The sequence below is a fragment of the Equus asinus genome, chromosome 28 (genome assembly GCF_041296235.1).
Source record: "Equus asinus isolate D_3611 breed Donkey chromosome 28, EquAss-T2T_v2, whole genome shotgun sequence".
Lineage (NCBI taxonomy): Eukaryota > Metazoa > Chordata > Mammalia > Perissodactyla > Equidae > Equus > Equus asinus.
In genome coordinates this window covers 22,760,694-22,772,310 of record NC_091817.1, presented here as the reverse complement: position 1 = coordinate 22,772,310, position 11,617 = coordinate 22,760,694, and the positions used below count along the sequence as shown (strand labels likewise).

At 45.0% G+C, this 11,617-nt stretch overlaps 1 protein-coding gene across 4 annotated transcripts in view; it reads left to right on the top strand.

The window, feature by feature from the left end:
• The first annotated feature begins 5,259 nt into the window (after window positions 1–5,259).
• Window positions 5,260–11,617, top strand: part of LOC106822420 (liver carboxylesterase 1-like) — a 33,737-nt gene continuing 27,379 nt past the window's right edge. For 2 of the 4 annotated variants that reach the window (XM_044761511.2, XM_044761509.2), the window contains exons 1-2: window positions 5,260–5,407; window positions 8,317–8,521. In XM_044761511.2, the coding sequence (XP_044617446.2) occupies window positions 5,356–5,407; window positions 8,317–8,521 (257 nt within the window). In that variant the 5' untranslated portion in view covers window positions 5,260–5,355. Of the gene's footprint in view, window positions 5,408–8,313; window positions 8,522–11,617 lie in introns of all 4 variants that reach the window. The other 2 variants (XM_044761510.2, XM_044761508.2) reach the window with 1 other exon arrangement.

Sequence of the window (11,617 nt, the reverse complement as noted above, 5' to 3'; positions counted from 1 at the left end):
TATACACACATTAAGTAAAACTGAGATCTGGCTTGAGGCTTCATAGTTTCCAGCCTCACCCATCACTTAACTTATGCAGAGTCATCATGAGCCAGGAATTGGTTCAGGCTGTAGCCAGACATTTCAAGGTCAGGGAGCGGCTGCCTCTGCTTGTGGGATTGGTTAGTGTCACAAGCAGGCATGTGTATGAACAAGGGAATTGGGAGAATAATTCATCCCCGTGTTTTATATTGTGCTAAGTCAGCACCCTACAATCTTCATAGGCCAAGAGCCAGGGCTGTGTTCCCAGGTTGCAAAGGCCAGCTGGCCAGGGCAAAAAGCAGGATGGTTAATAGGTGTGTGTGTGTGTGTGTGTGTGTGTGTGTGCGTGTGTGTGTTGTGCTAAATGATTAGAAATAGCCTTGTTTTCTGCTACAAAGCCACCCAGACTCTTCCATGTAGATAGAGATAGGGTGCGCTTTATTACCCAAGTTTTTTTCCTGTATAAAGAGAGGCACCCCTGCACAGGTCAATCTTTGCAGAAGCAATGACCTCTGGGGACTGACTCTAATGCTGTCACAAATTCCTGACTCCACCACAGAGCTCCCTCTCTGGCCACCAGTGTCTAGAGTTAGTGTAATTAAGCATTCTTTTTTGAATTTGGGTCTCCAGAAGCTTCATCATCTATAATCTATGGCCTTGGCCAAGAACCTGTAAACTTTTCTAGCTGTCAGGTACTTTCTAGCTGTAAACTCTTCTAAACTGTGATGTGCTTTCTGCTACTGGTTGCCCAGTTCTCCCTGATGTCAATATCGGTCTGGCGTGCACAACGGCAGGGTGCCAATGACATTAGGAAAAGAGTGTGTGTGGAAAAGGCACAGCTGCCTCTCTACTGCGCTGGCCTGCAGACAGCCCTGCTTCAAATCTGCCCCCTCTCTATTGGCAAGAATGAATCTCACGATTCCAGTTAATGTGAGGGGGACCAGGGCATGCGTTCCGGGATGGGCAGCATTTTCTCACTGACAAGTGCACACTGGGGGAGGGAACCACAAAGGTAGAGCCATCAGCAAGCTCTCCACCACCTGGTCACCACCTCTCCCAGGAACCCCAGCACTCCTGGTTCCAACCATCCTTCCAGGCAGCCTGAGAATCCAGACACGGTCAGCAGGAAGACTTGGCACATAGAAGGGGCAGACATGGAGGAGATGCTAGAAGAGAGAGGCCACCTGAGCTCACCCGCAGAACCAAGCGTGTGCTTAAGGCCCAAACAAGGTCGGTTTCTCAAAAAGTTTTTAACACTGCCACAGAGTTGTTGAGAGTATGGGCTGCAGTGTTACGCAGCTTTTGTTCAATCCTCAGCTCTTCCTCGTACTTGCTGTGTGACTGTGGGCCAGTTCCTTGACCACACTGAGCCCCAGGAGATAATAGCATCAATGCATTGGGTTATTTTGAGAACTGAGATCCTACAGACAAAACACTCAATCCAGTGTTTGCCACACAGTCAAATGTCTGACTAAATAAAAGCTGAAAATACAAATAAGTGTAAACGTTGACAATACTACAGCCAGGAAATAAGCTGCTGTAGTACTAATTAGATGTATATCCTTCTAGAATTTTTCCTATGCAAATAAGCATATATATTTATACTAAAGTGGGTATTATGCATGACAGGATTTTAAAAAAATATTTCTTTATTTTATTGAAATATAAATCACATACCATAAAATTCACCTTCTTAATAAAAGTGTACAACTCAATGGTTTTACTATATTCACAAAGTTCTGTAATCATCACCACTATCTCCCAGAACATTTCCATCACTCCAAAAAGAAACCTCATACTTATTAGCAGTCATCCTGCATTCTCACCTCCCTTAACTCCTAGAAACCTCTAATCTACTTTCTGTCCCTGCAGATTTGCTTATTCTGGATGTTTCTTATAAATATAACCGTATGATGTGTGGCCTTTTGTGACTGGATTCTTTCATTAGCATAACGTTTTCAAAATTCAACCTTGCAATGAATGAAAAGATAGCTGTTGTAAGAAGTATCTATACTTCGTTTCTTTTTGTGGCTGAATAATATTGCATTATGCAGATAGATCAAATTTTATTTGTCCGTTCATCAGTTGATGAACATTTGGGTTGTTTCCACTTTGGGTTATTATGAATAATGCTCCTATTTGTGTACAAGTTTTTGTATGAACATGTTTTCAGTGTTCTTCCATAATAAGGAGAGGGAGAGAGGGAGAGGGAGGGAGAGAGAGAGAGAGAGAGAGAGAGAGAACATAATAATACCATCAGAATGGAATTTCTGGGAAATACAGTAACTCTAGTGTTTAATTTTTGAGGAACTGTCAAACTGTTTCCCAAAGAAGATACAACTATTTTATAACTGGGGCCAGCCCAGTGGAGTAGTGGTTAAGTTTGCGGGCCCTGCTTCAGTGGCCTGGGGTTCATAGGTTCAGATCCTCAGCGTGGACATACGTACCACTTATCAAGCCATGCTGTGGCGGCATCCCACATAGAAGAACTAGAAGGACGTACAGACAGGATATACGACTATTTACTGGGGCTTTGTGGGGGGAAGAGAAAGACTAGCAACAGATGTTAGCTCAGGGGCAATCTTCCTCAACAACAAGAATATGCTGAGGAAAAAGAACAAAGCTGGAGGTATCAAACTCCCTGATTGCAAAATATACCACAAAGCTATAGTAACCAAAACAGCACGGTACTGGCACCAAAACAGACACACAGATCAATGGAACAGAATAGTGAGCCCGGAAGAAAACCCACACATCTATGGACAGCTAATTTTCTACAAGGGAGCCAAGAGCATACGATGGAGAAAGGACAGTCTATTCAATAAATGGTGTTGGGAAAACTGGACAGCCACATGCAAAGGAATGAAAGTAGACCCTTATCTTATACCATGCACAAAAATCAACTCAAAATAGATTAAAGATTTGAATGTAAGACGTGAAACTTCCACAGGAAAACATAGGCAGTTCGCTCTTTGACATCTGTCTTAGCATTTTTTCAAACACCATATCTGACCGGGCAAGGGAAACAATAGAAAAAATAAACAAATGGGACTACATCAAACTAAAATCTTCTGCACAGCAAGGGAAACGATCAATAAAACGAAAAGGCAACCTAACAATCGGGAGAAGATATACGCAAATCGTGCATCAGATAAGAGGTTAACTTCCAAAATATACAAAGAACTCATACATCTCAACAAGCAAAAAACCAAGAACCCAATTAAAAATTTGGCAAAAGATATGAACAGAGAATTCTCCAAAGAAAATATATGGCACATACGGTACGGATGACCAACAGGCACATAAAACGATGTTCAACATCATTAACTATCAGGGAAATGCAGATCAAAATTACAGTGATATGTCACCTCACTCCGGTCAGAATGGGTATAATTAACAAGACAGGAACACCAAGTGTTGGAGAGGATGGAAGAGAAGGGAACCCTTGTACACGGCTGGTGGGAGTGCAAACTGGTGCAGCCACTATGGAAAGCACTATGGAGTTTCCTCAGAAAGTTAAGAGTAGAAATATCATATGATCCAGTTATTCCACTGCTGGATATCTATCCAAAGAACTTGAAAACACTAACGCATAAAGATACATGCAGCCCTATGTTCATCGCAGCATCATTCACACTAGCCAAGACTTGGAAGCAACCTAGGTGCCCATGAAAGGACAAACGGATAAAAAAGACGTGGTATATATACTCAGTGGAATACTACTCAGCCATAAGAAGTGATGAGATCTGGCCATTTGTGACAACATGGATGGACCTTGAGGGTATTATGCTAAGTAAAATAAGTCAGAGGGAGAAAGTCAAATACCACATGATCTCACTCATAAGAAGAAGATAAAAACAACCACAAACAAATACATAGCAGCAGAGATTGGATTGGTGGTTACCGGAGGGGAAAAGGGGAGAGAAGAGGGTGAAAGGGGGGATTAGGCAACGCGTGTGGTGATGGAGTGTAATTAGTGTTCGGATGGTGAACAGGATGTAATCTACACAGAATTCAAAATATAGTACCGTGGACACCCGAAAGTTATACAATGTTATAATCCAATGTTACTGCAATTTAAAAAGTTTGAAAATTAAAAGAATTTAAAAAACTAGAAACAACAAAAACAAAATACCGAAAGTGCAAAAAAACCCCCACTATTTTATAACCTGTTTTTTCCCTTTCACAATAGATCATGACTGTCTTCTTTTCTCAATAAATACCTGTGTGCATCGCTAGTTTAAGTGAATGCATAGTAGTCCCTTAGCCAGCTGTACCAGAGTGTATTTAACAGATTCCCCATTGTTGGTCATTTAATGATGGTATGAAACAGGCTTTGAGCATCCTCCTTGTGTCCCCAGCTGGTAAATGACACTTTCCCAGGTGAACACAGAGCACTTTGCATCCCTCAGTTTTGCTGCTTTCACATTACATTGCAATTCATACCCCCACACCCCATCTGTCTTATCTACTATATGGCGAACTGCAAGAGGAGATGGAACATATCTTGAATTCATCTTTGTATTTATAACACCTAGCATAGTGCTAGGATTGGTAAATTCTGGAGAATGAATGAATGAATAAGTGGAATAATGAATAAATGGAAGGGTGGTTGGATGGATGCTTAAATGAAAGAATAGAGCCAGGGACTATGGAGGGATGGAGTTCATTACTGTAAGAACCTTCTACCCAAAGATCCTTGCCTCTAGAGGTAGCGATTTCCCTGACCCTGGAGGTGTGCAACAGGAAGCTCAGTCACTTGGCAGGAATATTGTAAAGTCAATTTAGGCAGCAGAATGGAGACTGCATGCAATTTAAGATGCTTCCAAACCTGACAGCATAGAGCCCTATGAAATAGAAGCCCAGGGAAAAGAAGAGATTTGTCCTCAGTTCCCCAGCTCAGCAGCTGTGGGGCTGGGAGTTGCTCTAAAGGTTTTCAAGTTGCTTGTGGGAACCCGAGACCCAAGCCTCCCCTTGTCCAAAAGCATCTATTGCTTGTGACTGACTTTGGGAAGCTCACGGTCCACAGAGGTTAAGGTCCAGGAAGGGAGAAACCCTTGTGTAAGCAGTTGTTTGACCAGTCTGTGGCTATCTGTAATGGGAGTTTACTCTGTGCTGCTGAGATAAGAGGGTAAACTCTGGATGGGTGTGGTCTAGAGGCTCCAAAACTGCTCAGAGAGATCCCTGGAAGGGGAAAGTTTTCTGCCTGATTAGGCCATTGGCCGGGAGGGAGGCAACTGAGGGTCAGGGCGGGGGCGGGGCTCTGGGACTGACTGCACAGCCCCTCCCAGCAGCGCTGAGTCCTGCAGGCCCAGGAGCTGCTGTCCTTCTGAGATGGGGCTCTTCGCTCTGGTCCTGGTCTCCTTGTCCACTTCCACAGTTTGGGGTGAGTCCTTCTGAAATACAGATGGGGGGGGGCACATTGGAAATCCTGGTCCAGGGACGAGGTGAGGGACACACATACAGGACAAGGGAGTGAGAACTCAGGTTCCGCAGCAGCTGCCCTCCAGATGTGGGGCGCCCGGCCCAGACAGTCTCGTCCAGGGGAGGACATACACCCAACTTCAGCTGCCCCAGCCACGTGCAGGAGGGCACCAGCTAACTTCATGCCTCCAGATGAGGACTTTGGACAGCTCAGTTTTTTCCCCTTGATATTAGTCCAGATATGGCCAAATCAGGGAGAGTGACAAAGCAGAATATAAATATCAACTTTGAGGCCAGAGGGCGCAGATTCAAGTCTCAGCTCAGCACTTACAAGCCATGTGTCGTTAGGCAAGGTAGTTCACTTTTCTGTGCCTCAGTTCCCCCCCCTCTAAAATGTAAATGAAAACAATACCAAATTCATTGGTCAATTGTGAGGAGGAAACTCACTGTTGTTTCTAAAGAGCACAGTTCCTGGCATGACAAGTGTGCAAAATAAGGATTCATAAAGGAAGGGGTGGTTTTAAAATTTAGTGTATTAACAGAAATTTGAGGTGGGGTAAGACCAACGGAGCAGGAGCCGACTACCATTGAAAAGATAGTTACTCCCAGTTCCCAAGGGGAGAGGGCACATCACTACCCTGGTGGCCACAAGGTGAGGCACCAAGTGGGTCAGGAGGCAGAGGGAGGAGGAGGAATTGGGGACAAGAGTCTTCATCCTGGTTGCTGTGGGAAGGAAGGGGTGAGGCAGCATAAGCAGGTATAGGATTTTCAAACTAAACAAACTGGTCTAGGCCCTGGGGCTTGTCCACAGCTGTCAGGGTCCTGATCCTGGAGTGATTAGAGCAGGATGACAGTGGCTTGGCGTGTAAGAGCCCCATGAAGAAAGTGGTTGGGGTGTGGGCTCTGGCACGCTGGAAGGACCAGCTGATTCCTGCCTCTAGGAATGGCTGAGTCTGGGAGGGGTGGTCCCTACAGAGTTGGCAAGGCGTTCGATGTCAAAGAATCTGATCAGAGAAACTAAAAGATACATTTAATACAAGGGGGCAGCAAGGGACCTCAGAATACAGCTGTGCACTTTGAAGGATGGAGAAACTGAGACTCAGACAGGCAGATGAATTAGACCAAGGTCAACGGAAAATCATGAACTGGAATCTATCTGTGATTGCTGAATCCAGAGCCAGTGTTCTGGACAACAGTGTCCTCACAGCCCAGGTTCCATCTGGTTTCTATCTTCTTTCTGGTGTTGTGACACCATGAGAGGCCTGGAACTGAGGATCAGGGCAGAGTAAGAGCCAAATTAGGAGGGATCTTTCCCAACCAGGGTCACCACTTGGCAAGTCCCATCACATTGCTGTCTTTAGAAGTCCATAGTAGCTGCCTCCATTTCCTCAGCTTCCTCATCTGTAAAACAGGTATATGAACACTTATCTAGCAAAGCTTTTGTGAAGATTAATTTTACTGACCTGGAATGCAGAATGTGGCACATAGGAAGTGCTCAGTATACAACATTACCTATAACACACATGGTAACTGCCGCTCTTACCGTTACTGCTGATGCCTCTCACCCCATCACCCTCTTTTTCACCCTCGGCATCTGGCTTCTGTCCACTTCATCTCGCCTGAAGGTTAGCATTGCATATTCTTCTTTAAGAAGTCTGGGTTATTCTTTCTGCTGTGGCCACACACTTTGAGGGAGATGCAGCCCTTTCATCTACATCTAAAGGAGAGCAGTTGGGAGGACGAGAGGCTACACATCATTTCCTACGAGGAATGCTGGAACCATCTGAGGACGGACGAGAGAAGGCCTGAGGGATGGGCAGGCTCAGGGGTCTGCAAGGCCGCTGCCACATGGGAGCTCAGGACGGGCACAGCAGGTAGAAGCAGGGCTGATGTGGAAGCTGCAGGGGAGGAACTTCAGCTCAGCGAGGAAGAGCTGTCTGCTCCACAAGAATGGAACAGACGGGGATCTGACCCCAGTCTCAGCCCCTCTGGAAGACCCTGCTCAGAGCCGCCAGAAGAATCCTCTTCAAGCTGATGGTGTTACGCTTCCATACTCCAGAGCTGTTCACTGATGCTCATTTACCCACAATAAAGCTCAAATCCTTAGCCTGGCATTCGAGGCCCTCCCAGACATGAACCTCTCTCACCCCAGGATTATTTTCCACTCCCCCATAGACTCCCTCTGCCTCACATGGGCCATCACTCTTCCTCGGGCAGGCCTTGCCTTTTGCTGTCTCAGAGTCTCGCCTCGGCACATTCTCTTCTCTGCTCTATACCTTTATATCCCTCTTTTATCTTCCCCTGCTCAGTCTCACCTACCGTGAGTTCCAGCTCCAAGGTCACCGCCTCCATGATGCCACCAATCAGAAGGCCTCGCTCCCTCTTCTAACTCCTGTAGGACCTTACTGGTCCCTCTCTCAGGACACTGACCACTTTCTCCCCAGCAGTAGGGTCGAGCGTGTATGTGGCTCATTCTCCCCACAAGGCTCAGAGCTTCTGAGAAGAGGGGCCGCCTCTTGTCCATCCTCCCATCCAGCACTCAGCTCAGCGCCAGGATCCTCGTGGGTAACTGTCTCCAGGGCTCCTGAGAGCACAACCCCAATGTCTGCTTCACTCCCAGCAGCTTTCCTTCTTGCATTTCCTTCTGACTTGATGCCGTTTTACCTCCATGTCCACTTTGCTCCTTAAGACAGCCCTGGGAGTTAGGAAGGACAGTTGACCTCCTCTCCCTTTTACATAAGAAGAAACTGAGGCCTAGAGAGTTGAGGTGACTCATTCAACGGCACATGCTGAGAGTGGGAAGACCCAGCTGTGATCCAGGTCAAAACTTTCACCATTGACGTGTCCTCATTTCCTCTTGCTGTCCAGCAGGGCGCCCATCTTCACAGCCTGTGGTGGACACCGCACAGGGCAAGGTCCTGGGGAAGCACGTCAGCCTGGAAGGATTTGCACAGCCCGTGGCCGTTTTCCTGGGGGTCCCTTTTGCCAAGCCCCCCCTGGGATCCCTGAGGTTTGCTCCGCCGCAGCCTGCAGATCCATGGCCCTTCGTCAAGAATGCCACCTCCTACCCTCCCATGTAAGCCGGGGGCTTTGGCATCTTTCAGTGGGTGTGTGCCTCAAAGTGACGCAGGAAGGAGCCAAGGCCATCCTCCGAGTGGCTCATACTTTGTTCTAGAATCCTCAAAACACTGTAGATCCTTAGAGACACTCCAGAACTCTCACAGCATTCTAGAGCGCTCTCTTCAACACATAGTTATTAAACACCTACTATGTGCCAGCATGTTCTAGGTTCCTGGGATTCATTAGTGAACAGAACAAAGATCCCATCTTCATGAAGCTTGCAGTCTAGGAGGGGAGACAGATAATAAACAACATGCAAATTAATAAATGAATTATGCAATAATATATGAGAATATGATCAATGCTTTGGAAAGCAATAAAAAAGTAAGCAAGTACAAGAGATCACAAGTAGTAGTTCTGTTTATTCTCCCATGTTGAACTTTTCCATAGCTGGCCAGTGAGCAGAGTGATGAGTGAGGTAGTGTGTGGGTGGGGAGTGCTTTGGGGTGTTGACTGGGCAATTTCTCTACTCCCAGGTGTGTGTAGCCACGTAGACATGAGCAGAGCAATGGTTGGTGTGTTCTAGTCCTTCTGACCAAGTTGGGCAAAGAAGCCCCTCGGCCACACCCCAGGGTACCCCAATCCTTTAGACTTTATTCATCTCAGTGAGGCATTTCTTGGAATTTCCTGGGTCCCACCTCTTGCTGCCACCTTTCATTTTCTTTTTCTTCCTTTTTCTTCTTGTCTACTCTTCTCCCTTCCTTTAAAAATAATGTTCACTATTTTTATTTCCTGATTGTAAGTGTAATGCAGACTTATGACAGACAAATGAGGAAGTACAGGTAAGGAAAGGTAGGAAAATGAAAATCACATACGATTTCACCCCCTGGAGAGAACTTCTGCTTATATTTTGAATTCTGTTATTCTAGTCTTTATTTGCTGCATGTTTTCTCCCTAAAAATAGAACGACTTAAGAATCTGCATGCAATGCCAATGTCTGTTGTTTTTTTTCCACACCAAAAAGCAATTCTCAGACAGCAGCTGGGTATCCTACAATTCAACTCAATTTGGACACTATTTAACGGAAGATAGCATCAGATTCCACAGGTTAAGGGTTCAGTCCCACAAGACTGCCTTCTGCTTCAGATGCCCACTGCAAGTCCAGATTGTATGTGTGCTTGTGAGCCATTGGCTATAAGTCAGAGGTTCCCATGATCCCCTCCTTGAGTTTCATTAATTTTCTAAAGTGGCACACAAACTCAGAAAACTAGGTTACTCGCTAGGTTACTGGTTTGTTACAAAGGATATTGCAGGATGGATTTTAAGCAACAGCAGATGAAGAGGTACATAGCACCAGGTTCTGAAGAAAGGAGCTTCTGCCCTCATGGAGTTTGGGCCTGGCACTGTGGCACAGGGAGGCATTCTAGTTCCCCAGCCTGGACACTCTCCGAACCCTTGTCCATTTGTTCTTTATGGATGCATCCTTACATAGCCATGATTGGTTACATCATTGGCCATTGACCATTGACCATTGATTCAAACTCCAGCTTTTCTCCCTTCCCTAGAGGTCAGGGGAGTGGGACTAAAATTTCCAACCCTCTAATCACTGGTTGGTTCTCCTGGCAAAAGCCAATATTATGTGGGGTCCAAAAGTCAACTCACTAATATGATAAAAGACAACTTTATAGGTCTCGTCACTTAGGAAATTCCAAGGGTTTTAGGAGTTCTGTGCAAGAAAATAGAGGAAGAGCAAATGAATATCTCTTATTATAGATCAAAGTATCCCATCACACTATGCAGTTTGGAAACCTGCTTTGCTCATTTTTATCATGAACATCATTTTATGTCATGAAATATCACAGTATGACATTTATCACCTGTATTACCTTGATTATTGAATCATGATTTATTTACCCTATCTCTTATTTGGGGTCATTAAATTGTTATTGATATTTTTGATAATATACATAGCACTCTGATGAAGATCCTCTAGCTAAATATTTGTGCACACTCATGAAAACTTTTGGATAAGTTTTAAGAAATGACATTTCTGGGTCCAAGAATATGCACCTTTGCTAAATTTCCATCCAGAAATGCTCCAATTACACTGCTAGAATTAAGAAGTGAAAACTTCCCTTCACTGAACCTTTGGCAATCCTTGGGGTTATCAAAAAATCTTTTCTGGCTAATGAATAGGCAAAATAATTAAATACATATGTATAATTTTTATATTTATTCTGCATTAATTGAATACTAGTAACTTTGAACTCTTTTTCCTTTTTTTGACATTTGATTTTCTTTTTTGTGAGTATTATACCCCGTGCTCTTGCTGATCTGGGGAAAGTTCCCCCAGGGTGAAGATCAGGAAACCCCCTTTGCAGGCTCAGACTCTGTCGCTTGATGGCTGTGCCATTCAAGCACCTTCGTGCATCAGTTTCTTCATCTACTTCCTAGGGGCAGCAATGCTTGCCTTCAGGGTACAGAAAGATCTAGAATAGTTTCTTGTAATGTCCTTGGAAATATAAGCACTCCATTGTATGGATCTTTCTGGCTGTGTGAAGGAAGCATTTCTAACCTGTCTGTGCCTCAGTTTTCCTGTCTATAAAATCTGGATAATAATAGGACCTTTGTCTTTGGGCTGATTTGTGAATTAAATGAGTTAATACACCAGGAGTACAATACTTGACACACTGGGAGGACTCAGTAAATGTTACCAATTATAATCTATGTTGAATCCTTATGATCTGTTAATAGCGCAACCATTAATGCTTGCCTGGGAGGGGTGGTGGTAGAATCTTAGCATGGCAGGGCTGTAAGACCCTTGTAGAAGTCACTCCCCTCACCTAGATCTGGCAGATTGAGGCCCAGAGCAAGAAAGATTCAACAAAGACCACCCAGCCAATTAGTGGCTGAAGCAGGACTAGAACACAGTTATTTTAATGTTGCCCCACAAATATTTCTTCCCTCACCTGTTGTACGCCCTGAATGTCTGCCATTTGAGTGACTTCTCATGGTTTATAAAAGTCTCCCATGGACTAGCAAACCTTCTTTCCCTGGTGCAAACATGATCACCCTGCAGCCCTCCATACAGAGCCCAGGGGAGAGCCAAGCT